Source organism: Ornithorhynchus anatinus, chromosome 18, assembly GCF_004115215.2.
Source record: "Ornithorhynchus anatinus isolate Pmale09 chromosome 18, mOrnAna1.pri.v4, whole genome shotgun sequence".
NCBI classification, from domain to species: domain Eukaryota; kingdom Metazoa; phylum Chordata; class Mammalia; order Monotremata; family Ornithorhynchidae; genus Ornithorhynchus; species Ornithorhynchus anatinus.
The window spans coordinates 7,272,650-7,299,481 of NC_041745.1; the positions used below are offsets into that span (position 1 = coordinate 7,272,650).

Genomic DNA, 26,832 nt, shown 5'->3' on the forward strand with positions numbered 1-26,832 from the left:
AGTGACTTGTCCAAGGTCACAAGGCAGGCAAGTGGTGGAGCCACGAATAGAACCCAGGTATCCCGACTTCCAATCCAGTGCTCTTACCACTGGGACATGCTGAAGATCCTGAGTTCAGATCACTGATCTTGGAACGATAATCCAGTTCAGCACTATTAGAGATGAGCTTGAAATGGAACTCCTTTTCTCACTGATCCTAATGATATCCATAAAAATTATGGTATTTGTTAAGCACCCATTATATGCCAGGTACTGCATTAAGTAATGACAATAAAATACGCGCTACTCAGATCTAAGGTAGAGTCCAGAACTTCAGAACATCGTGACAGTTGCCAAAATGGGATTTGCTTTTAAATTGTCATGCTCTCAGTCAGAATTGGGCCCTCCCCTGAGATGTCCAATCCAGCGCCAGGCTGGCCTTTGTGGTCCCAAACCAGCCTCCCCCTGTCCCCTTCCAATACCCAGAACCAGCCCAAACCCCCAGGGAATCCCGGTACGGTTGCAACTTTCCGAGAACCTCCGTACTCTGATTAACATGGAATAGGACAAATCTTCTTTCAGGTAATTTGCAGACTGCAGGATAACTGCCAATCTGGCCCTCTCACTTCCACCACATGGGGTCTGCCCTAGTCTAAATGGCAATATCAGCTCTGGCCCTGAGCCAGAGTGCAGGCCTACAAGCCATGGCTCACCTGAGGGCTTCACTTGCCCTATATCCTGTGAGGTTGTAATTGTGAATCGTGTGAGGAATACTGTTTCCCTTCCCTCCTCCTTTTCTACAATCTTACTAAAAAGGACTTTTAGGAACATTGTGCAGACTGCTAAAATGTCATCTCTTCCTGCAGGAAAAGAGTATGAATTCAGCAGAACCCTTCAAAAATCCACATCACACTAGATTGAGTCTGCCTGGAGGGACCTTCAGAGCCCTGCAGGAGCTAATTGCAAGTTTTAGTCCCTTCTAAATATTCCTCTTTCTTCTTACCCCTCTGCAGACAAGGCAAATGAGTATTTGGGGAAATCCTCTTTTGAAAAAACAAACACCTCTTCTCTGGAGTGGTTGCATCCCTTTGCTAGCCGTCTCTCTTACTTCTTCTTCCTTCTGCTTCATCTTTCAGGATGTGGTGAAGGGTGTTCGTCTGGTAGGGTTGCCATGGACATTGTAGGATGGCAGCATTCTTTCCTACGTTCCCTTCTTAATGCAGTCTAATCCCTTATTTGCCTGAACCAAAATCAATCTGAAGAGGAAAAAAAAAGCATTATCTGAGAAATAGCGAAGCTTTTATAGGAACTCCACTAGCATGTGTGAAATTTTAAATCTCTGTTCATTCGCTCTTGCAGCCATAGGTATTCATTCATTCATTCAATAGTATTTATTGAGCGCTTACTATGTGCAGAGCACTCTACTAAGCGCTTGGAATGAACAAGTCGGCAACAGATAGAGACAGTCCCTACCGTTTGACGGGCTTACAGTCTAATCGGGGGAGACAGACAAGAACAATGGCAATAAATAGAGTCGAGGGGAAGAACATCTCGTAAAAACAGTGGCAGCTTAGAATTTATAACCTTCACTTGCACCCTGTTTCTGGGTTATACAGAAAAAAGGTCTTTGGGGGGAGAGGAAAGATATTTGGTGATTTCCCAAAAGCAAATACTGAAGTAACAAGTCTATTATCTGCCTGATCCTTATTTACATATTAAAACATTTTGTTTCTAAGAAAAGAGGATGTCACTTAGTGTCATCTTCCCAAAGTACCAGGAAGATCACTACCTCAAGCCTAATAATATTTTCTGGTGCATTTGACCTCTGTTCCTATGGAAACCTGGATCCCTTGAGCACAAGGCATCACTTCTTGTTCTAAAATAGGGCTTGAATTGCAGATCCTATAGGTAGCTTTGGACACATTTTGGTCTCAAAATTATTCTGGAAACTGTGCCAGAAATCAAAACTCCCTGGGTTTGAGTAAATCCTAGAAGGATGTTTGTGACAATTAGGAACTAGATAATGATTTATTCTTTATGAAAGAGGATGTATTTATTTTTGGAGATTAATTTCAGAATTAGAGTAAGAAAGCTCTTATCACCCTGGAATTCCAGAGTGTATTCTTGCACCCTAAATGATCTTCCACGTTTGTCAAAATTAGCAGGTTGCACATTCCTAGAAGTGTAGACATAGCATCATATTATGGAAAAATTTCCATTTTGTTACAACTTCCTGGTGCATGAGATTTTGTAGTGTAGACATTATCAAAATTTTGCCCATCTTAAATTTTATTTGCCATGCGAAGTAGCAGTCAGCTCTAATTCTGCCTCCCAACTGGAAGCTGAAAGCTCTTTAAAGCTTTTAGGAAGAAGCAGAAAGTGGGGGAGCAGGGAGGGGGAGAGGGGAGGGCAGTTCTGTTGCTCCCTTGCTGGCAAGGTGAAATGTTAAATCCAGAATTGCCTGTCCCAGCTGTCAATGTGAATTTTTTGGCATTTGGTCATTCTCTCAATCAAGGTGTAAATCTGCTTTAAAAGCACTTTTGGCTGAAAAATGTATCTTTGAAAATGAGGTGACTGTCAGGATGCCACCTCCAAACTTTTGTGGTGGAATTTATGCAGATCAGTAGCAAGATAGGCCCCGTGAGTAGTTGTTTATAATAGTGATAATAATAATGACATCTGTAAAGTGCTTGCTATATGACTAAGCCCTGGTATAGTCAGTCAGCCAATTGCATTTATTGAGTGCTTACTGTGTGCAGAGCACTGTACTAAGTGTTTGGGAGAACACAACAATAGATACGGACAGTCAAATCAGAGTCCCAGTCCCAGAGTAAGTTCACAGTCTAAGGGAGATGGAGAGCAGAATCCCCACTTTACAGATTAGGAAACTGAGCCACGGAAAAGTTAAGTGACTTGCCCAAGGACCCACAGCAGGCAGATAGCAGAGCTGGGATTAGAACCCAGTTCCTCTGACTCCCAGGCCTGTGTTCTGGCCACTAGGCCAAGCTACTTCTAATCTGAAGTCAATTTTCTGACCCAGTTATAACAAGCAATGTGGGAGAAGGGAGAGGAAGGGGATTATAAATGGCTATTGTCAACTCTCTCTAATCAAGGAGAAAGGCCTAATATGAATTATTTCTAATTTTAGGTCATCCCTAGAACTTGCAAGCTAGGCAGTGGTTTACAGAATTCATTAAAACTTCCGTGTAGCCTAGTTGTTAAACTGGATGCCCATGTTTAAATTATTTTGGAAGCTGAACAACACAGTAAAAAGCATCAAAAACATCAGCATTGCTGTTGTGCTGAAATCTAATAGCATTCCTTTTTGTGTGTTTGTTTCGAGGTTCCCAGAAAAGTGTCCCAACAGTACAGTGCCATGATACAACCTTATGCCAGTCACAAAACTAGAGAAGCAGTGTGGCTCAGTGGAACAAGCACGGGCTTGGGAGTCAGAGGTCATGGGTTCGAATCCCAGCTCCGCCACTTGTCAGCTGTGTGACTGTGGGCAAGTCGCTTAACTTCTCTGTGCCTCAGTTGCCTCATCTGTAAAATGGAGATGAAGACTGTGAGCCTCATGAGGGACAACCTGATTACCCTGTATCTACCTCAGCGCTTAGAACAGTGCTCTGCACATAGTAAGCGCTTAACAAATACCAACATTTTTTTTTTTAAACTATCCCCTTTACAGGAATGAATTTGAATATTTTTCTCTTCTCTCCCTTGGCTGGAGGGGCTAATGAGATAAGAGTTGACCTAAGGCAGGCCAAATCAGGAAGAGGAAGAAGAAGCTTGGGTAAACCCCCAGCTGATTAATCCAGTTACTGGTTTTTGGTAGTATTACATAGAAGTTTAAACACAACCAACAAAGATGTTTTCTCTGTTTAGGAACATCAAGGATCTGCCCTCCCTGCCCAGATTTTGAGTCCTTCGTGAGACAGGGACCAACTGTGAATTTGTGGGATTTTGCATTCACTCGGTCATTCAATACTCTGCACCTAGAAAGATCTCAGTAAAAAACATTTCTTCTAATATTACTACTACTCTCCAGAATCTCCCAACTCCAAAACATTCTGTCCAAACTCTTCCACGAAGTTGTGTGTGTTTAAAAAGGTATTACTATCTCCCTTGGATACCTCGAAGCAGTATACCTCAGAAATGTATACTCTTCAGACATGAAGATTTTACTCTCTGAAATTTTGGTTGAGTTCAAGTTAAGTTACAAATGAGGTCTGTTCAGGGGTTCTAGCATGGTCAATATACATTAACCTCTGTAGTTTGAGGCCATTTTCTTAGTGGCCTAATGGAGGGTGTTCTTGGAATTGTGGAAGGGAACTCTTGTGTTTTACTCTCAGTTTCACCACAGATTCACCAGGTATGCTCATCTCTGCCTTGGCATGACATTATATGAGGATTAAGCGATGAAGGTCAAAGAGTGCTCTGAGCATCTTTTGAAGAAGAGCTGTAGATAAATACAAGGTGGCACTATAGTTCAGATAAACTGCAGTTTATCAGCTACTGCTTTACTTGACTGGAAATTGGTACTTGACTGTGGATTTGATTCCTAAGGAAAGTCTTAATCCAGGTAGTTCCTGAGGATTGGAAATATTTCAGGTGTGCAGGGAAATTTACAGCTGCAGTTTTCATGAAAGGAATTGCTTTCATGAAAGGTTGCTAGTTGAAAAACAAAGCAACCTATATGAAAGTCCTTTAATAAAAATTTAAGTCCTGGAGTCAAAACTTCAAAGAATAGGTTTGTGGTTTTAATTGTATTAGTCATGCTCTTGAGTGGCATTGCTCTCTGTTTTGTCTGTTCATCTGTTCAATCTACATTTCTGGCACTTTCCCAAAACTTTCAAAAAGTATCTTCTACATAAGACCATAAGCAAAACCGTACTGAGTCAGAATGATGGACCATCCATCTCAGTGTTGTCTCCACGGTGCTACCAAAGGATGTTTGGGGGAGCAGAGGATTGGCTAATCTCCTTTGCCATCCCATTTTTGGGTGGAGTTCCCAATCAGTAACAGTTCTGAACTTTTTAAATACCAATAGCCCACCATGGCAGGCTTGTATATGAATTTATCCAAAAGCTTTTTGAATCTATTGATATTGTCTCACCACTCGAATGCTTAGCCCCCTCTCAACGAGAGGACCAGTATAGCAGTTGGTTTCACTGATGCTGAGGGGACTGGAGGCTTTAAAATATGCAGTTGCTTTCTGTTCGTGTGTAGTCATGGTTTGCCATACCTCGTTCAGATGCTGTTTAGTCAGGGTGGTGTTTCTCATTCTGGAGTTAATGCAAAACAATCATCTGTCTGTGTCCCATCAAAAAGGTTAGATGCAATTTTTTATTTCTGTACTTTTGTCCAGTATATAACCATCAGAACTATCCAATTCAAATTTTGGTCTCTACTCCATTTCGAGAGTACAGTTTCGCTCCCAAGACTCTTGCCCGAATGGACTAGAGTGGGGGCCCAGAGAGCCTAAGGGAGAAAATTGGAAATAGGGAGGTGATTTGGATCTCATCTTGACAGCAGCGGGAGGAGGTTTAAGTGGTCCCTAAATCATAGAGTGGACCCTAAATCAGGGTCTGGATCAGTGCCAACCGGGAGCCAAGCTGCTCAATGGGATGCTGCTGTTTGCAAGGTGGGAGAGGAAGACAGACTCACGAATGGAGAAAGCTAAACAGAATCTAGCACTGATCAATTACTAAGTGACTAATCCATTTGTGACTAAGGGAGAGCTCACCACATGCGACTTTAATGAGAGTTTCAGTCAAATCCACTTTTTTCCTGCATTCTCCATTCCTTTTCTGCTCAAAGAATGCCCAGTAAAGCAGTAGCATTAAATTGAGGCCATTCTTCCAAAAAATCAGGATTCTTTTTTCTTCCTAAATGAACTGTAGGAGGCTGTTCAATTTCAATGAAGTTTCTCTCTAAAACCTGTACTCTGAATTTCCAGCGTTGTCGTCATTGAAGAAATATTTGGTATCTGCCTTTCTTCTGTTTCTGTACACGGGAACTCGAAATGTTTCCGGCAAAAAGAAATAAACTGCTTTTTCCCAGTCTTTCCTGATTGGTGAAGTTTTCAGGGCTTCGGACTTGAGGCGATTGATTGGGCAAATCAAGGTGTATTGTTTTCACCTATGAGCCTTGCACTCTCCCCGGGAGCTGCGGTGGAAAGGACAAAAATCTACAATTAAAGATGGGTCAGATTTCTGGTTGTGTCTTCAGAAAGTGATTTAAAATAACGTGTTTAAAAAAACCCTTTATTTTTCAGCTCCCCAGGGGCTGTGAGAATGGTACCAACAGATTCAGAATCCAGAAACAAACCAGCAGCGTCCAGGACAGCAGCAAACCTCTGGTGAGTGAAACTACTGGAGGAGGTTTTGTCACCTAATCTTGGGCTAAATGGGGCATCCCAGGGGCTTGCAAGCCCTTTCCCTCTGAGCCCCCAAGATGGTCTTCCATTTCTCGGGGAGTGAGTCAGCCAGGGCTGCTTCACTACCACATCCATTCCCGTGCCCATCCTTATTCTGGCACTTTGCTGGCACACCTCAAACTCCTCTCTCCAATCCTATCCCTGGCAGCTCCTTCCATCATTGCAAATGGGCTGTCAGACTATCTGATCCAGAAGCAGACCATCTCCCTCCCCCCTTGCCAGGTCCTCTGCCTTAGAGCGGGATCACAGGTAAACTGTTCTTTAAGGGACAGATCCTGCTCTGCCTTGCAAAGTGGCACCCTTATGAATTTAGTTGTAAAGTGCCAACAACTAGTCCTGGTGGCAGGTTTCCCGTCCCTCCCACCTCTGATTTTGGTCAGGCTGGCAGGCAGCTTAAGAGGACCTCATGCCTCCTCCATATTCTCCGCCTGGGAGGGCTGAATGGGCTGGAGGAAGAGAGAGAGGAAAGAATAGTTTTCTACTGCAACAGCTGAAAGCTTCTACAGTGCCGAGGCTTCCAAGCTCAGATTACAACTTGGAAACTAGAGGCAAGTGTAGGGGCCTAGGTGACCTTGAAAGCTAGTTTCTTGTTGGAGGCAGGACCGAACTCAAGCTGGGGACAGGTGTGGTGGCTGTGGCTAGTCCAAGTGCATTCCAAGAGCATCCCAATAGCATCCTGCTTCCGCGTTTCTGGAAAACCCCCTCCCGATGAGTCCTGCTTCAAACAAGCAGGCAGTTCCAACGGCCAGAGATGCCAGTCACTCCTCTTGCTTCTGAATTCACGAGGGCTGCCCCTAAGGAGAATTACTATAGGACTGGTTTCACCTGTTTTGCACTGATGAACCAGGGGGCAGGACTTTTCAAAACTGACATGGCCAGCCTGCTATTTCTGAGCAGCACATGGCTCACGCTTCCTATCTCTGCCTCCTGACAGGGTTGGGACAGAATGGGCAGTTGTGCTCACACTCAAATAACCAGGTCCCCAGAAGGTCATATTTCAGCTCAGGGTTCTAGCCTATGCTGGTGGCCTTGAAGCATATTCACAGCAGCTGCCTGGCAGCAGTCACCCGGCTATCACCTTTCAGCGGGCCTCAAACCAAGGCGCCTTAATGGATTGGGTGCCAAGTTTTTGTCTCTCATGACCCCACCTGGAAGGGCCCTTTGCTCTCATCCTGGCTAGTGGCGGGGGGCGGTGCGGCTCCCCAGATACAGAGCCCGGCGTCTACCTGGGGTGAACTGACTCTAGGTGGGAAAAGTTCTCAACTTTCCCAATGGCCAGAACGTAACTGAAGTGACCTGACTTAAAAGCAGGCCAACAGGAGGGTGATTGGTAGGCAGCATTTTTAGGGGAGCCTGTCAGGCCTGCCACCTGCCTGATTGTGCTCAGTGAGCAAAGCCAGACCATGGGGAATGGCTTGGCGGGGGTGGAGTGGGGGAGGGGGGCAGATGTGGGGCCAGTGGGATCTCTGGCACTCGCTTTGGGGGTGCATGACTCTGGGAATCCTGACTCTGTTTTGACCGCCTCAGGCACTGTGACTGTGAGATAGCCGTGCAGCCTGAGGCTTGCCCTGGGCAGACTGGGCCAAGGCTGAAGATTCTTTCTGTCCATTTTTATTATCAATTCGTTGCATTAATATATTTGTATTTAGTTTTCTGCTGAAGTATTTTCCTCCAAAACTGTGCCGGTTGGTGTTTTGGAACCCCAGCAGCCCCACATTCAACAGCCAAATTTTTCTCAACAAGCTGTGGGAGTGGTGATGGGGATGATGGGACCCGAGTGTTGCCTGCCAGTTTGGGATGATTCTCTCCAATGCTGTGATCTCGATTCCCTCAGTTTTGAAATGCCGGGTGGGTTTATGTGGGGCAAAGGCACTATCATGCCGTTATTATGTTATCATGGTGGGTGTGTGCTCACAACATCTCTGCCTCCTAAAATCTTGCCCAGTTGAATTTACAACCTTTAAACGGGGAAGGCTCAAGCTTTCTGCTTCCACTGGTGAATGTTCTTCAACTCCCAGGGTTTAAGCTGGCATTTCCTGTCGACATTCTGTCGTCTTGAGGAAGGGATGGGTTTTGCACTGTAAGAGACCTGGAGACTATGACCAAGCTTTCTGAAGCTGCCAACGCATCACCCCTCATTTTCATTTCCATCTGTTTTGACCGTTCATTATGTGCAGAAAAGGCCCAGGACAAAAGCTACCTCCTGCTTGTCTTGACTCATGTTACAGTGGCCTCACTTTCTCTCCACTCTCTCCCTCGACAGCAGAGATGACTGTTTCTAATTCGATCTTGAGAGCACTTGACCGAAGGTTTGGCAGAGGACAGACGCCCAACAAAGACAGGGCTGCAGAGCATTAGCATTAGCGCTGCTGCTTGCCGCTCAGACAGAGCAGATGTTCAGCAGTTGAAACCAGCCAATTGATTGCCTGCTGCAAAGGGGGCTTTCTTTCCCTCCTCGCCATGCGTAAAAATGAAAGAATGAGAAAACAGGATGACTTCTCGGCAGGCAACAACCTGAAGCAAAGCCTTATTATTATTTAGCATTCTTAGGAACATTTCTATATACCCGAAGGATGGTCTCTTGTATCACGTGCATTTGAATAATAGTAGCTTTTCTTCCCAGGGCCCAAGGGCAGGCAGTCATCTTAGCCTCTTTGCTGAGGTTCAAGGCTTTCAGCAGTCTCCTCTGCATGGCAGGAGGAAGGATCCAGCCATATTGCATCCTTGTAAATTGGATGAATTTGGATTAGTCCCAATCTAGTGTAATCTTTGCTGGGAAGGTGCATTTCACAGGAAACATTCTCCCAGCTGCCGAGAATCCAGGAGGTGGCGGGCCCTTTTCATTGGGGGCTTCGCCGTTCTCATCTGAATTATCAGACTAATTTCCAAATATTAAAGCATTTAAGCTAGCCAAATCTCTCATCTTTCAGGATGAGAGACCTCATGCAGAATAAACATGCAGTTTTCTTTGGACCTAAAGCAATTTGCAAATCATCTTTGCAGGTTAAGTAATTGTGTTGAGCATTAGAGTGCTTCTGTATATGGGTATATTTTGAAGTATTGGGAGCTTGGGTAACATAAAATATAACCACCTGGTTTGGCCTTAATTTAGAAAGCAGTTTTTGGTCATCCTTGTGGAAAGTTGCATTTTTGTGTGTGTTTTTTATGGTATTTGTCAAGCACTTTACTATGTATCAGACACTGTACTAAGCGCTGGGGTAGAGACAAGCTACTCATGTTGGACACAGGCCATGTCCCTCATGGGGCTCAGAGTCGTAATCCTCGTTTTCCAGCTGAGGTAACTGAGGCACAGAGAAGTGAAACGACTCGTTCGAGATCACATAACAGACAAGTGGCGGAGCCAGGATTGGGATCCCGGCCTTCCGACTTCCAGGCCTATGTTCTATCCACAAAGCGATACTGCTTCTCAAGGCCACACTGCATTCTAACAATTGATCAAAAAGGCATTGATCAAAAAAGCATTGATGTTTGCTTCTGTTAGTTTTGGATGTGCTGTGCATGTGTTGCACGTTCCCATGCCCACAAAGAGATTACAGTCTAACAGAGGGACAGATATACAAAACTGTTTACAGATCCAAAATTGTCTTGAGAATCCTAAACCGTTGTCCATTGACCCATAGAAGATCCTGAAACTTTGTCCTAAATCTTCCCTTTCTCCCCATCACCCTACAAAAATGACTGGGATATTATTGTAAGTAATGAATCGATCCTTTCTCTTGGGGGTGGGATTTGAAACAGGACCCAGAGATGCAGTGCTTATTGGCAACTAGAGAAAATGGCACCATTGAACCGAGTCATGTCGCCGTGCTCCATGGAGACGGCGGGAGTGGAATGACAGCCATCAGCTTCGTAGGGGCCTTGAGGATACCTGTGAGTATGTGCCAGGGGAGAGTTACCCAATGCTTAACCCGATACCTGTATCACTGGAACAGAAAGCCATCTGAGAGACAGCAGTCACTAGTAGCATGAATTTATTTTTTAATGAGCTCAAGGGAGATCCATCATGAGTGTCAGGGTTATTAGTATAGGAGAATATAAACACCGGAACCCTAAAGGCAAGGGCGTAGAACTTACCCCCCAAACCATCTGGCTTCAGTAATAAGTTTGAAAACTGCACATCTAAAGGTTAATCAAATGTTAATCCTTTCTGAACTGAGCACACAAGTTGGACATACCTGACAAGGATTCCCCAAATCGATAAACCAGTCTAAGAGGGAAAGGGAAAAGTGTTCAAAGTTCAGGGGAAAGAAAGGAAGGAATACCTAGTCCTGGGGGAAAGCAATTCAGCAATTGGGCTTTAGGAAGTACAGAAGTCTCCTTGGGCACATGTCTCTCTCTTGAAATTATCGTCTGCCTTTGTAATACTAATTGGCTTGATTCAGCTCTCAGAAATGAACGTGTGCGTATCGTTTCTGACAGAGGAAATTTGGTGAGAGAGTTTTCCATCCCTTTTGGAAATTGGGTTTATAATATTCCTTCCTGCCTGAGCTGAAGGACTTGAACCAAGAAATGTTCTGCTGAATGAGAGCCCTTGGCAACACCACTCCAACGCCGCTTTAATGCCTGCATTCCTCTCAGAGTACACAGTGGTGAGCAAGAAATAATATTTGAGCTAAACACCACTTCCAGTTGGGAAATGCTTCGAAGGGATTCATTTTAAAGCCAGAAAGAATGGTCCATCCCCAATAGGCACCGATGTGTGTTTCTTGTAGAGATGATTCTCTGAACTAGCACCTTGAATAATAGTAAGTGCTTAATAAACACCACAATTATTTTGTGTCAAGCACTGTTCTAAGTGGCAGGGAAGATTCAGGGTAACTAGGTCAGGCGCGGTCCCTGTCCCATAAAGGGCTTACGGTCTAAATAGGATGGAGGACAGGTATTGAATCCCCGTTTTACAGATGAGGTAACTGAGACCCAGAGAAGTTAAGTGACTTGCCCAAGGTCACAGCAGGTAAGTGGCGGAGCCAGGATTAGAACCCAGGTCCTCTGACTGCAAGGCCCAGGCTCTTTCTCTTTGACCACAACTGCTCCTCGGGAATATGTCCAGTATTAAGCCTAGTAAAGACATCTGACACACTAACTGGTTGGCCAGGGACGCCCGTTTCCGAATATAATTGGTCATTTTGGAAGCCTTCACGGGGCTACGGGAAAGCAGAACGTTTTGTTAATCTTCAGTGGCTGTCTCTACCCCCCAGCAACAAAGTGACCCCAGGCCACCCCAGGCCACCCTGGGCATGGAATTCCTCTGTTGAGTTGCACTGTCTCACCGGCACTGCAGAACTGTGCAAAGATTTTCCTAGTCTGAAAGGATACTAATCAGGTAACAAAAGTACTACCCCTCAATAGTAAGTATGAATGGGAACACTGCACTAAGCGCTGGGAAGAGGACAATGCAAGACCCGTTCCCTCCCCATGACAAGCTTACTGCCTGTGAAGGAGAAGCTTGTCTAACGGTGATCCTGTTTCATTTATTTATATTAAAATTGAGTATTCAGACTGTAAGCAATCACTTTGGGCTTTGACCCACGTGCAGGCTGCCAGCTGAAGACTTTAAAAAGAAAAAAAAAGATCGAATGTCACCATATGGTGTTTTCTGTGTACGGCTAGGAGTAAAAATTAAACAGCCATCCAATACGCTCCCAATAGCCGTGATTCACATCTCATGAAATCCCACAGAAATTCTTCCCAAGGGCCAAATTCCCGTGCAAGTGGAAGGGGTGGAATACTTGGTTCAAGGCCTGCAGCCATCCTGCTTGGACTTAATCAGAGCTTTCCTGTCTCTGAGCAAACATGTTACCTCTCAACTCTTTCGGAGCTGGCCCAGTTTTGATTGGTTCCATTCTGTTGGTTAAAGTGCAGTAGGATTGAATGAGATTACCGAGAGAAAGAAGGCAGTCAGTGGTAATTATTGAGCCCTTCCTGAGTGCAGAGCACTTTACTATGCCCTTGGGAGAGGACACTACAATAGTGATGGTAGACACACTCCCTGCTGTCAGGGAGCTGAGCTCCAACTTGGGTAACTGCCTTTCCGTGAACGCATTGAGTGTGTAATATGACAAGACAAAACAAACCTAATCGATCAATGGTATTTATTGAGTGCTTACTATGTGCGGAGCTACTGCTAAATTAATGAAAGCTTTCTCTCTGATTTTCATGGTCATAGACCTACCGTTTTTATTTGCCGTTGGATATGTATGAACAATGCATTTTGCCGGGCAGTACATCTAAATACTGGTTTTCTCTGGTTTTCAGGGTGTCATAGAGTTCTCTCTCTGTCTGCTGTTTGCCAAGCTGGTGAGCTACACTTTCCTGTTCTGGCTTCCTCTGTATATCACAAATGTAGGTAGGTACCTTTCGTAGAAGTAGAGTGTTTAATAATGTTGGTATTTATTAAGCGCTTACTATGTGCCGAGCACTGTTCTAAGCGCTGGGGTAGACACAGGGGAATCGGGTTGTCCCACGTGGGGCTCACAGTCTTAATCCCCATTTTACAGATGAGGGAACTGAGGCACAGAGAAGTTAAGTGACTTGCCCACAGTCACACAGCCGACAAGTGGCAGAGCTGGGATTCGAACTCATGAGCCCTGACTCCAAAGCCCGTGCTCTTTCCACTGAGCCACGCTGTTTACTTAAGCTAATAAAATGAAATGCAATACCCTTTTTACCGATAGAAGCAGGTTTCTGGAGTCTCAAGAAGTCAAATGTTTCCATTTAATTTTTTGCACCATACAAAACTAGTAGTAATTGTGGTATTTGTTAAGCATTTACTATGTGCCAAGCACTGGCGTGGATACAAAGTACTCGAGTCCCACGTGGGGCTCACGATCTAAGTAGGAGGGAGAACAGGTACTGAACTCTCATTTTGCAGATGAGGAACTGAGGCACAGAGAAGTTAAGTGATCTGCCCAAGGTCACACAGCAGGTAAGCATCAGAGCCAGGATTAGACCACAAGTTTTCTCCAAATCCACATATTTTTAAAAGTTTTATAAGGCCCGTGGTACTTAGTTCTCAACACTTTCAACAGTCTAAACAGCAATAACTGGGATAATAATAAATAATAATACTTACAGTATTTGTGAAGTACTTACTATGTGTCAAGCACTGTTCTGAGCGCTGGGATAGAGACAAGTTAATCAGGTTGGACTCAGACTGTGAGCCCCATGTGGAACAGAGACGAAGTAGGAGGGAGTAGTATTTAATCCCCATTTTACAGATGGGGCAACTGAGGCCCAAGGAGTAAAGTAATTTGCTAAGGTGACACAGCAGACATGTGGCAGAGCCAGAATTAGAATCCAGGTCCTTCTGACTCCTAGGCCCGTGCTCTATTCACTGGTCCCGCTGCTTCCCTAGTAACAAATGCAGTAATAATGTCTGCCTATGGTGTACCCCTCTGGTTTTCATGAAGCTCCAATAGAGAAGCAGCATGGCTCAGTGGAAAGAGCCCGGGCTTGGAAGTCAAAGGTCATGGGTTCGAATACCGCATCTGCCACTTGTCAGCTGTGTGACTGTGGGCAAGTCACTTCACTTCTCTGTGCCTCAGTTACCTCATCCGTAAAATGGGGATTAAGACTGTGAGCCTCATATGGGACAACCTGATTACCCTGTATCTACCCCAGCGCTTAGAACAGTGCTCGGCACATAATAAGCGCTTATCAAATACCAACGTTATTATTATTATTATGAGGGATCTGACCACCAAATAATGTCTGGTGTTATTGCTTTAACAGATCACCTGGATGCCAAAAAAGCAGGCGATCTCTCCACCTTGTTTGATGTGGGCGGAATCTTCGGTGAGCTCAGCACTGTCTGTGTAAGGGGGGCAGAGGTTTGGGGCGGGTGGGGAGTCTCTTCCTTTTTGGGAGAGTTTAAAGTATCTGCAGGATGAGCTGAGGATGACTGTTTTTTCATAGAAAAGTGTTTTTTGGCTCCTTGAGGTCAGGTGTGGGGAGAATCAGAAGGGGATGGAAGGAGGAGGTTGCATAGGATTAGAATATGGCTATTATTTAGTGGTTGGGAAGAAAGAAGTTGGATTTCCTGTACTATATTAATACACTCACATCCAAATTCCCCCAAGGTAAAGGGTTAGCCTGTGTGTTTGACCTGCATTTTCTACCCAGGTCAACATCCCAGAGGGATATCGAGGCAAGTTTCTTTCTCAGAGATACCGATGAGACCCCGGTTAGTCTCCACTCTGCCCTGTTGCATTCTGGGGCATGTCTTAGTCTCAGGGACCCCACAGAGGAAATATCTCCGCTCTAGACTTTGTTTGTTTTGGGCAGGGAACGTGTCTCCCAACTCTGTTGTACTGCATTCTCCTAAGTGTGCCCGGCCCATAGCGCTTAACAAATGCCACTATTATTTTACAGTGCTCTGCACACAGTAAGTACTCAGCAAATATGATTGATTGATGGATGTCTCACTGGGGATAGGGCCAAAGATGATCAATGTTTGTGATAGTTTCTCTAGGATCCCCCTCCCTTCCTCCTTAATCTCTCCCCTCCCCTTGCACAGCCCAGATTCAGACCTTAACTCTGCTGGTCTCACTGTCCCTTCCCTCTTCGACTCTGAGGTCCTTCGACCTCAAAGAGGCTTTCAACCCCTTCTCCCTGCCAAAGGAGGAATGGGGTCGGGGGAGGGGAGTTGGAGAACCTTGATTCCTTTCACAGTGGCATCATACTTCTGAAATGACCAACCTGACTGTTGCCTTTGTTTTGCATATCTTTTACATATGTTGCATATGCTTTAAATCCTGGCAAATTACCACTCATCTAGAGTGACTTTTACTCTGCCTTAATGGGAGTCCCCGTCCACTCGGCAGACACCTAGTGACAATGGAGGGGGAAAGGGCATTTTGAGAAGGGGCCTGCTTTTTCCTGACACAAAAAGAGAGATTATTAGTGCTGATTAAATCTATTTCCCTGAAGCTGGTGTTCTCACAATGAAAGCGGTAGGAAGTCGTGCCTGCGTTCTTGCATTACCGCTTAGCATTGTGCCCCCTCTCTTTTCAGGAGGAATCCTGGCGGGCACAGTCTCCGACCGGCTGGGAAAGAGGGCCTCTACCTGTGGACTGATGCTGCTGCTGGCAGCCCCGACGGTAAGACCCGCGGCTCGGACGGCCCTATCTGTGGCTTCACTAGCTAGAATTCCCTCCGGGGTCAAAGTTGGCGAAGCAGATCTCAGCAAAAGAAGAGAGGAGAGAGAGGATGGAGCTGTTGGGCTGCTAAATGTATACTGTAAGGGAAGGCTCTTGGAAATGGTCAGTTCTGCCAATATCAGCCGGCAACCTGCTGGGGAATTAAAGCAAGGGGGTGTTACATGATCCCTGTGCACTTGGTATTTGGATAGAAGGGTTGCCTGGTGAAAAGACACACTCCCTGCCCTCAAGGAGTTTAGAGACCAAGAGGGATATAGCCATGCTGCTCTTTGAGAGTCAGTACCAACAGCACTTTACAGCAACGATCTAGCAAATCCCGCATGCCCGGCTTTGGCCTCCTCCTCCCTCCTTTTCCAGCCAGTCCTCGTGGCTATAGGCCTGTCTCCTACTCTCTGACCAGTTCCTCTACCCTTGCTGCTTCCTCCTCCATTTCTAAGCCAACTTGGCCATGACCCTCCAGGCCACAGAACCAGCAACCATCAGTCCCCTCCCAACTTGCCTGTGAGGAGTTCGGGCATAAGAGGTGAGGAAGATGGAGTGGGTTCTTTGTCAGCTCAGCCAAAACCCCTCTCCCCAAGTTGAACAGGATGTTTTTTTCCTGCGAGTGAGGGGGGAGAAGAGCAAGTCATCTCTCAGCCTTCCCTCTTACAAAGTAACCTCACTCCTGTAGCCTTCTTAGACTATCTCCCCGCCCTCATTCAAGTCAGGGCTCTCCTTCCCTCTGGGATTAAGAGAGGAAACACACTGTGAATCTGAATTGACATTACTAGTGTTTCTACTGAAAGGCATGGGAATTTTTCATTGGATTTATTGTATACTACATGGGCTTAAAGGAGTTGTGCTGGTCACGGGATGTTTATTTTTGTCTTCCAGAAAACTAATCCTACTTAATTTCTGCTATGAGACCGAATGTACACTTTCTCTTTTAAACTTGGCTGTAATAAATCGTGATTTTGACTCTATTTTTCTTAATCCACTACAGCTCTACATATTTTCTACCATCAGTAAAATGGGACTGGAAGCCACAGTAGGTGAGTGCCTCCGATCTATTTCCTCTCGAGTGGCAGGTCTGACTTTTGTTCTTACAGTTGGGAGAGGTGAAAGAATTGCAGATTGAGCTAGGCCACGAGAGGAAAGGATTGTAGGCCTGGAACAGCCAGGTCCCCCTGAGGCCACAGGGCTGAAACAACAGCTAGGAATTGGCGGTCTCCAAAGATTCAAAGTGAGGGGTCCTTAGGTCTAGAATGGTCTTTCTTCTGGCTTGAGAGCCTTTTGGGAAGCTTGCCATTCAGATGAGCAACAATGCTGGTGAGTCACTGGCAGAGCAGAGGGAGTTGGCTTTTCTCTGAGGGAGTAAAGACGTCACCCAGAACCGGAGCGTGATCAGTCGTACGGGTCTCCTGCTGCCATCTTTCCAAGCTGGCCTGGGCCAGCAGCCCCACCTGCCCTTGACCCTTGTCAGTACCTTAGAGACACTGAAGGAGGCCGATGGTGTCGTGCGCTCTCACTTCTCACTGTCTTAGCTGCCATATGTCACCAGCCGCTGCTGGCGGGGACCCACTTTCATCAGTTCTCATTACCTGTGAGCTCTCCTTTCTTGCTAATCTGGGGGCACTTATATAAAAGGAAGGTTATTTTTAAGAACCTGCAGTCCCCGGGTGCCCAAGGTAGAAGAGAAAGGGTAACAGGAAGACATGCCATCCACTTATTTCTTAGCTAGCCAGTTCCAGAGTCCTCTGGGGAGCTCATCACGGGACAGGGAAGCCTGCAACCGGGGCTACGCATTTGGATCTGGGTTGGTGCAGAGCGGCATCAAAATTCAGGGAGAGAAAAGAAGAGGGTCCTCCTGCCCAGCCTAATGTGAGGATGGAGTGCAGTGGGGGATGGGCTGCTGCTTAGAAGAGGGCTTCGTTACCTGGGTGAAATGGAACCTTTGGAAAGATCTCCAGATGGAATATTTGATCCTGTTGGCTGAAATGGACAAGTAGACATACATCACACACCCCCTCCCCTTCCCAAGGGTGAGCCCTAGCGGCTGGTCCTTCCCAACAGAAGGTCACCAGCTGTGAGGGTCAGTGCTCCTCTTACCTATGCTGACTGCAGGTTGCCCCCATTTAGCTGCCTCGAGGCTGGAGAGCTAGGACAGTGAGCAGAACTGAGTCACCTGGCCAGCCACGAGCAGTATAAACACTGCCTCTGAAACCTTCACTTTTCTGTGTATGGGTTTCTGGGGGCCCTCCCTGCATTGGCCCAGAGCACCCCAGGGATCCAGTTCAGCTGCCCCACCCTGCCCAAGGGTGCAGGCCCCTGCCAATGATGCCGAGCCCAGGAGGAGGTGGTAACTGTAGATCCTAGGTTTGCTTTTAGCCTGTTTCTCAAGCTCGCTCTCTCATTTCTACAGTTATGCTTCTCATCAGTGGAGCACTTGTCAATGGTCCTTACGCGCTAATCACAACTGCAGTGTCGGCTGACCTGGTGAGTTCTTATGTCTCTGGGAACTGGGATTCACTTTTACCTTAAAGAGCTGACTAGCTTCTGTGCAGAGAACAGAGAGTTGAATGAAAATAGTTCCATGATTTTTACTTAACTTTTAGTAGAAAATACGGAGTGGATTTCAGAGTACTTCTCCTTCCAGGCTAGTAAATTCCTTCCATTAATCTTCACAGTGTCTCTAGGAGGAGGTGATAATTGTTTCCATTCAGACTGGCACACAGCAAAGTGACTGGGCTGCATCCCAGAGTAAGACTGGAACCCGAGAAAGCGAGTCTATCACTAACATTTGAAGTTAACATTGAGATTCTTATCAGCGTCTGTGGGAAGGACTGGCTACGGCGTGGGGGAAGCACAGCCCCGCGTTATAGGGAGAGCCGACCCTCAATACTGTCGCATCAGTGCCACAGCTTGCAGGGATCTGGACGACCACATCACAGGTGGTCGGGGGCGCCGGCCCTGCTGGCATCAATTCACCCTCCACATCCGTTACACGTTCTATAGGCTGTGAGTTAAATTTAATATTAATAATGTTAATAATGTTGGTATTTGTTAAGCGCTCACTATGTGCCGAGCACCGTTCTAAGCGCTGGGATAGACACAGGGGAATCGGGTTGTCCCACGTGGGGCTCACAGTCTTAATCCCCATTTTACAGATGAGGTCACCGAGGCACCGAGAAGTGAAGTGACTTGCCCAAAGTCACACAGCTGACAAGTGGCCGAGCTGGGATTCGAACCCATGACCTCTGACTCCAAAGCCCGCGCTCTTTCCACTGAGCCACGCTGCTTCCACAAGAAGGGTTCTAGTTCTAAAAGCTCCCTGCCTAGTTAGAATACATGGTATACTAGTTGTGGCATTCTCAGACATTTTAAATAATCAAAGGAACACGTGACCTTTCTTGGAAACTCCAAAGAGAAATAGAGCTTTAAGCAAACATGGAAAAACATCCTGTTTGTCGAATTCTGCTTTGGAAGATTTGAGGGAAGGATCAGGGAGACTGATATAGCACAGGGGTTTTTTTGTAGCTTCGCAAACTTGCCTTGCTATTTTTGATGGGCATTGTTTTCCCACCTTAGGGCACCCATAAGAGTCTGAAAGGAAATTCAAGAGCCCTGTCTACTGTTACAGCCATTATTGATGGGACCGGTTCTGTGGGTAAGTTTCTCCTTGTAGAGCCGTAGACTCATAAAGATAATAATAATAACTGTATTCGTTAAGGGCTTACTATGTTCTAGGCTGCGTACTAAGCGCTGGGGTGGATACAAGGAAATCGGATTGGATGCAGTCCTTGTCCCACATGGGGCTCACAGTCTCAATCCCCATTTTACAGATGAAGTAACCGAGGCACAGAGAAGTGAATGTGATTTTGGTTCTAGTGGACGCCCTTCCCCCCAACTCTGATTCGTGGGCGAGTAAGTGAGAGTTGATTCATTTGTGAAAACCAGGAAAGCAATAAGCGTGGTATATGTTAAGCACTATGTGCCAGGCACTGTACTAAACGCTGGGACGCATACAGGCAAATCTGGTTGGACGGAGTCCCCGTCAGTCAACCGTATTCATTGAGCTCTATGTGCAGAACACTGTACTGAGCGCTTGGGAAAGTACAGGATAACAATAAACAGACACATTGCCTGCCCACAATGAGCTCACTCAGTCTTAATCCCCATTTTACAGGTGAGGTAACTGAGGCACAGAGGCATTAAGTGACTTGCCCAAGGTCACACAGCTGCCTGTCTTCTTAAAACTTAGAAAAAGAGTGTCATTATAACTTCCAGAGCTGAAATTCATTCATTTATTCATTCAATTATATTTACTGAGCGCTTACTGTATGCAGAGCACTGTACTAAGCGCTTGGAGAGTACAATGCAGCAATAAAGAGGGACGATCCCTGCCCACACGGGGCCTGGGATGTTCCTCCAGTGCCCCCTCTCCCAGCAGAGGGTTAGTACTTTCACCCTTTCAGGTAGGTAAGTTTGTCCAGGGGCCTTCCTCTCTCTGTCTCTGCAAAGGGAGGAATCCCAGCTCTGCCACTTGTCTGCGGTGTGACCTTGGGCAAGTCACTTAACTTCTCTGTGCCTCAGTTACCTCACCTGTGAAATGGGAACTAAGACTGTGAGCCCCATGTGGGACGGGAACTGCATCCAGCCTGATTAGCTGTATCTCCCCCAGTGCTCAGGACAGTGCCTGGCACACAGGAAATGCTTAACAAATATCATTTTTTAAAATAAAATAATGAAGGGACTACACAGTGGAAGCAATTCCCAAATCGGCCAGGCCTGGTTGAGTCACCGCCTCCCTGCCATTAAGTGGCATCAACCTAAGGCTCACGAGGTGGCGTTTTGGCCCGATTTCACTGTTGCTATGTGCCCATTTCTGAGTTGGAATGGAAGTGAATTTTGACATATTGTACCTTCCTCAGACAGACAACTTTTCCTGCCAGGTTTTAGATATTTGGAAACACATCTGGGAAAGTAAACGAATCACTGAGTTCCCAAGTTGAAGTGAGCACTTCTCTTGTCAACGGCAAAAGGATCCCCAATAACAGGGGCTCCGCTGGCCTCCCTTAACTCTGACTTACTTTAATATTGGATTTAGTCACAAGAGAAGAACATTTTGTCTTGGTTTCATTTCTGTTTTTCACTTAAGCTCATGCTTTCTTAAGGGCAGAGAGATGACAGGTTAGAATCAGGTCCCAGGCGGCGAGCCTTCCGTTACCCTGCCTGCACTTGCATGTCTCCATGGGGAGGAAGAGAACAATACGTTACTGCCTCCAGCCTGACTCAGAGAGATAGCAGGAGGACAGTGAGATAATGTCACATATGTAAGCAGTCTGTGCTCCGAAGAGGGGAAGGAGCAACTAAGGCGGGTTGCATTTTACATTAAATATATTAACTCCTAATTAATAACTGGGTACAAAAGCACTTACCTCTTTAGGGCACGTGTAAAACAGGCTTAGAGCCTATATAAAATCATAACACCTTGTCTTTACCTTGACCCGAAACTTAATTCGATCATTCTCTTCCTCGATCTTCTTAAGTCATGAGCCAAGTCCTCTGCGTTGGGATGGAAGAATCTTTCCTAATTGATTTCTTTTATTTAGTCTGATCATTTGTTGAGGGGGATCATTCATGACCGCAAATTAAACCCTGCAGGAACAAAGAAAGAGAAAAAGTTTGCTTTGAAATTCAAGCATCGTGAGTGGATTTCTTACAACATTAAGTCTTAGCTAATGTGCTAATTGAATGTTTTAATGAGCCATAATTGGTTTTTGTTTAGCTGGAGGCAAAATTTTTCACTCACTGCATGGGGCCCTCTTGAATCATCAAACTGCCATCCGCTTAAAGCTTTTAATCTGGTGCCCTCTGGAGTATGAGGTGCCAAAAATGTCCCTGAATTCTGCACTGTCTACACATTTTACAGTTCATCCAATTGTGAAGAAAGAGAGTGAATTCCAGAAGAGCCCAAGACGGGTGGGTTGTTCTAAGCCAGTGTAAACTACGAGAGCGGTCACCGTAAAATGGTCTTGTATTGCAGGTGCTGCCTTGGGTCCCCTGTTGGCCGGGCTCATCTCTCCCTCAGGGTGGAACAACGTTTTTTACATGCTCATGGTGGCGGACGCTTGCGCCTTGCTGGTAAGTCCACCCTCACCTTTGTATCTGTTCTCTTGTCCTCTCCCAAGCTCTTAGTACAGGGCTCTGCACACAGTAAGTGCTCAGTACACACGACTGTCTGACTGCTAGGGGTGCCGGATGGAGCTTGAGGGAAGCCCGGTCTGTTCCGGTCCCCACATCCCAGCCCTCTGCCTCCTTCCTGCTCCGCCAAGATCTGCGCTCTGCAAGGAGAGCGATGCCGGCATGGGGACTGGAGCCGCGCCTCACTTGCTGGATGCAGGAGGAGGGAGGAAGGCAGCGGCATAGGGCCTGAACTCCATCCTTCTTTCTGCCCCTTCCACCACCTCCTGCTCCTAGGCAGAGCAGAAGGGTCACCCTTTCCTTCGGGAAAGCCCCTTCCCGGACCTGCCTGGGGGTTTCCCGGTGGAGGCAGGGAGCAGCTCTGGGGAGGCCAGGCTCAGTGGCGTGTTTCCCCAGGTGGCTCTGAGGATTAGAAAGTTACGATACCCGACTGGAGCTCACCGCCATTCTGGAAAGTTCGGAGCATCCGTCCTTAGAGGTGGTCGTTCTGAATAGGGCAGGCCCGAGGAGGCGAAAAGCAGGCATCTTTTCTCTCCTGTCCCAGCCAGACCTGCAGGCGAAACAAAAAGGTTTTAGGAACTCATGGAGTGAATTAACCTTGCCCTTGGGGCTCGATCCAGGTACTCCAGTTCTGTTAGAACTCAGCCCACTTAGTGTCTTTTTTCCCCCATCTGTGGGATCATCCCCAGCCGGGAGAGCAGAGACACCTGAAAAGAGTGGTGTCAGCAGTAGCAAAGCCCCAGTAAAGTCGACTAGAACTTACCGGCCCCAGGCAGCAGGACGAGGCGGTCCGGGTCAGGTAGTTACACTGCCACAGCAGCACCTTAGCAGGGGTCGGTCTGCCTCTTCCTGGTGACCATTAACCCCTGGGTGAGGTGCTCCCCGCTCTGTCACGTTGTAAATGGTCACTCAAACTCCGTGCCTCGGTTTAGGTGCTCCTCCCACCCCCACTCCTAGCGTGCAGGGTGGGGAGCAGCTTGAGGGATGTGGCATTCGTTTGGGAACGACTAGAAGAACACAGGGCTTTCAGGGGTCCAAAATATCCAGGTTATAGTAGCGTCCACGGATCATAGCACCCCCTTGAGCTAGAGACCGTGAGAACCAAAGAGTCTCAGAGAAGCAGGGGGCTTAATGGGTAGATAGAGCAGGGGCCAGGGAGTCAAAAGGATCTGAGTTCTAAGCCCGACTTTGCCACTTGTCTGCTGCCTGACCTTGGGCAAGTCACTTACCTTCTCTGCGCCTCGGTCACCTCCTCCGTAAAATGGGGATTAAGACCGTGAGCCCCATGTGGGGCATGGACCGTGTCCAACCTGACTAGCTTGTGTGTATCCCAGCGCTTAGTTCGGTGCCTGGCATGTAGTAAGTGCTTAACAAATACCTTTAAAAAACAAAACAAAAGGCTATCCGTGGATTACCTCTGACCACCTTAGAAGCCGACTCCGCAGCTCCGTAGACCTGGGGAGCGGAGCCAGACGACGAGGCCACTCGGGAGAACATTGGTCTCCGTCACAAAGTGCAATCCTAGGGAAAACAGTGTTTTTACACTAGCAGATGAAAAGGGAAATGGGTTACATTTTTTTAGCAAAACTTTAGTCATTGATTTTTGTCCTTATTTTTAGCTGCCAAAATGATTTTAATATTGCATTTAGGTGAACGAGATTACACTGGGAGAGGCGGGGGTATTTCAGGAGTTACGGTGCTGCTTTTAACCGTTTTAACACCTTTCCACGCCCCCAGAACCTTGACACTTTGTGTCATTCGCCTTGCTGCCTTGCCGCGCGAGCTGACGTGACAGCAGCTTCCCCTCGACCCTTTGAAGGTGCCGCTAGCTGACGTTATCCAGATGGGCATTTCCCAGTGGGCAAACTCTTGGCTCACTTATTTCCTCCCTCCCTCATCCCCACACGCTCTAGCAGACTTGTTCTATTTTAAAACATCTTCTGGATTTTTGAGGGGGCTCAGGAAACAAGGCTGAAAGGAAATCTCGAAGAAGAACGCTAGCGCTCTCAGGTTCTCCCCTAAACGGGGTCACATCAGTTAAGGCTGCACTGGGAGAGGATGAAGCCAAGCAGAATTCCAAATGGGATTCTCTTACCAACTTGAGCTCCCCCCACTGCTCTTCCTAGAGGCATTGGGTCTCCCAGGAGCGAACCCTTCTGTGAAGAGACTAAACTGCCAACTAGAAATGTTTAATTAGGTCTAAACAGATGATGGCCTAAATGCAGAATTATATCATCTTTTTATAACGAGACCATAGCGTTTCAGCAGCTTTGTCTTTCTGCCTGTAGTAACGCAACGGTTTTTGTTTTGGTTGCAGTTCTTATTACGTCTCATTCACAAGGAGCTCTGCTGTACGGGATCCAAGAATGGAGACCAAGTTCAGTAAGTCTGAAGTTCAGAGTCTTTGGGGGCCGGGAGGGGAGGTGGGGGTTGCTAGAATAACCAAGTGATTTCAACATATCATTATGGCTTATCTGTCTTTACACACTGCCTTTCCATTAGAAAAAAATTAATCAGCGGTTGGCCTCATCCCGCACGTCCCATCCACTCCCATTTCTTCTCCTTCCTAATCAAAAGTCCGGGTCCATTTATGCTCGTGGAAATCTGTCTTCAGCATCTGAACAAAAGATTCTAGGGGAAAATTGCCTCCTTTGTCATTGGCAGGCGACTACAGCTTTAGGCCGGAGATAGCAGCTGTCCCTCGCTTTCCGCCTCCAGCTTCAGCATTTAGGGAGAATGTTTTTTCAGTATCACATTATGCTGCAGAACGAAACACCTCACCAGGGAGAGGCGGTTTCTACTGAACGAACCTCGTCAGGGCCTCTAATCTGAAAGCGCATTTTGTGTCAAATTAAGGAGGGCTACTTGGTTTACCACCTATTAATCTTCGATAAATCTATCCACGCTTAATGCATCCCCCACCCACCTGCTCACCTCGCTGGCTGTCTTGCAGGTTTAAAGAACACTGAGGGACCGGTGGTCTGCACCCATCCTCCGAAAGGCTGAGTTTCTCTCCGAGTGTGTTTCCGGAAGCCTTTCGCACACCCACCTGGAGAAGACACAGAAGCCAACTTGAGAACCCCCACAACCCTTTCTGTCCCTCTCTGTCTCTCGTTCTGATTTGTTTGCACATAACAATCTCAGGACAGCAATTCTCAAAGAGGTGGGCGTTTGGGAAGCTGCTAACTGCCTTATCTAAGCCGAAAGAAATACGCCAAGTGCCTTGCAGGTCCATTTTTGTCGAACCGCTCGACTCTCCCTCGACCGGAACACCGATCGACTCAGCCTGGCTCTTTCTTTAGATGAAGACAACTGTTCTCAGGTACCGCCCGGAGGGCTGCCCCGGAGGTTGGACTGACACCTGGCTGTCTGAGGGAGCCAGATGCCCGCCTGAACCTTTCCGACCCGACCGGCCAGCTGTCAGAGGTAGGATAGCTCGGCTGGCTGTTTACTCAGATGCCTTCGAGCCGGGAGAGGTCGCTGCTCTGAACACCATTCCTGGAGCGCAGGGATCTAACTTGCATGCCAGAAAGTACACACACACACAACACGCGATTACCAACTCAGCCTCACATCACGGTTGGACGGATGTGCCGTTGAACCGCCAAAAGGAGATTCCAGATCCTTCCACTGCCCTTTCCTGGACCCAGACCAGTGCAGTTGTAGAGCACATACAGCAATATAAGTAATAGATGCTCCTCAAAGCTGACCATCTGCACTGAGCTCTCCAGGAAGGTTGTAAGAGGCCTTTACAGAACGACCCGTCTCCGATGTCAAGGTCTCCGGAGTAAGATAGCTAAAACGAAAGGAAAGGGAGTTGGGGAAGTAATTTTTGGAGGCCGAGTTTGTTCAGTTTTTTTTCCCGCCTCATGATTTTTCACTTCATTGACATAGGCAGATGGTGGGGTAAACTGTAGAGGTAACGCAACATAGTGAATACTATTTATTTAAAAGAGACATAATATGTTGACTGTGGACATTCAACAGATTGTAAGGTGGCATTTTGTAATTTATTAAACTTAAATGGTTTGTTCTCTGAGAGTCTGTTCCTCTTATTATTGCCTGAGAAGTCAGGCCGGTACTCATTTTAAAAAGCCACCTGTGCTAAAGAAAAAATATCAATCCACCCAAGGAAGGGGCTGGTTCCACACATCTCTCATACGCTCTCTGCCTTTCTCACCGTGGTGAGATCGATTGAAAAACATTCCGTGTCGTGTTCCACAGATCTGGTTTTCTCTAGGGTCAACGCATTTTATCGAGGGCCGGGCCCCTGGATGAATGAATTGGGGGCTCAATCCATAGCGAAGGTTGCAGCTACAAACACAAACCTCGGAATTGTTTGTCGTTCAGTAAACGGTGCTGTTTTAGCCATTTCCAAAGCCCTTGTTCTCCCTAAAGCGGCATGCGGAAAGTATTCTGAAGTATGTGCATACCCATAATTCATTTATATTACGTTAATGTCTGTCTCTCCCATCTCTGTTGGTTATATTGAACTCTCCCAATTGCTCTGCACACAGTCAGGGCTCAATAATTCCCCTGATTGAGTGATTTTCATTGGAATATTGTGGCTTCTCCCCTTTCAACAGGGAAATGAGGAGGCACCATTAAAGGCACTGGCAGGAAGCTCAAGGAAAATGCCCAGGCTGCAAAGTAAGCAGGAGACAATTGGAAACTGGATGTCACAAGGCTGGCTTAGCCACATGAGGGGCTCTCTGTCTGACCCTTTTTCCACTTACGTTGGGGTGGGGGGAGGTGTGTGTGTGTGTGTGTGAGAGAGACAAAAGGAGTGAGAGACACTCCCAGTGCTTAGAACAGTGCTTGGCACATTGTAAGCGCTTAACAGATACCATCAGTATTATTACCACTTCCTCTTCACCCAGTTCTGCCTTTGAGAGAGAAAACAAGAGTTCATGAGAATGACAGAGAAAGAGAAAATGAGAAGGAAAGAGAGGGCGAGAAAATCTAAGTGGTATTTATTGAGCCTCGACTGTGTGCAGAGCACTGTACTAAGTACTTGGGAGCGTACACTTCAAAAGATTTTGTAAACACATT

The 26,832-nt window shown here is 46.7% G+C and overlaps 1 protein-coding gene and 1 long non-coding RNA gene across 5 annotated transcripts in view; one reads left to right on the forward strand and one right to left on the reverse strand.

The window, feature by feature from the left end:
• The window catches only part of SLC37A1 (solute carrier family 37 member 1), an 84,345-nt gene extending 58,524 nt beyond the window's left edge, over positions 1-25,821 (forward strand). For 3 of the 4 annotated variants that reach the window (XM_029046720.2, XM_029046722.2, XM_029046723.2), the window contains 11 exons: positions 6,257-6,340; positions 10,178-10,309; positions 12,695-12,785; positions 14,171-14,233; positions 15,452-15,537; positions 16,580-16,628; positions 17,999-18,072; positions 19,165-19,243; positions 21,623-21,720; positions 24,098-24,162; positions 24,734-24,827. In XM_029046720.2, coding sequence (XP_028902553.1) covers positions 6,257-6,340; positions 10,178-10,309; positions 12,695-12,785; positions 14,171-14,233; positions 15,452-15,537; positions 16,580-16,628; positions 17,999-18,072; positions 19,165-19,243; positions 21,623-21,720; positions 24,098-24,162; positions 24,734-24,749 — 837 coding nt within the window. In that variant the 3' untranslated portion in view covers positions 24,750-24,827. Of the gene's footprint in view, positions 1-6,256; positions 6,341-10,177; positions 10,310-12,694; positions 12,786-14,170; positions 14,234-15,451; positions 15,538-16,579; positions 16,629-17,998; positions 18,073-19,164; positions 19,244-21,622; positions 21,721-24,097; positions 24,163-24,733 lie in introns of all 4 variants that reach the window. The other variant, XM_029046718.2, reaches the window with a different exon arrangement.
• Positions 29-24,796, reverse strand: LOC114805482. The gene is made up of 6 exons (XR_005661061.1): positions 24,715-24,796; positions 23,196-23,324; positions 22,222-22,330; positions 21,078-21,234; positions 5,726-6,147; positions 29-1,235 (listed from the first exon to the last, which is right to left on the reverse strand). It is a non-coding gene; the product is annotated as an uncharacterized LOC114805482 (long non-coding RNA).
• Positions 25,822-26,832: the final 1,011 nt, after the last annotated feature.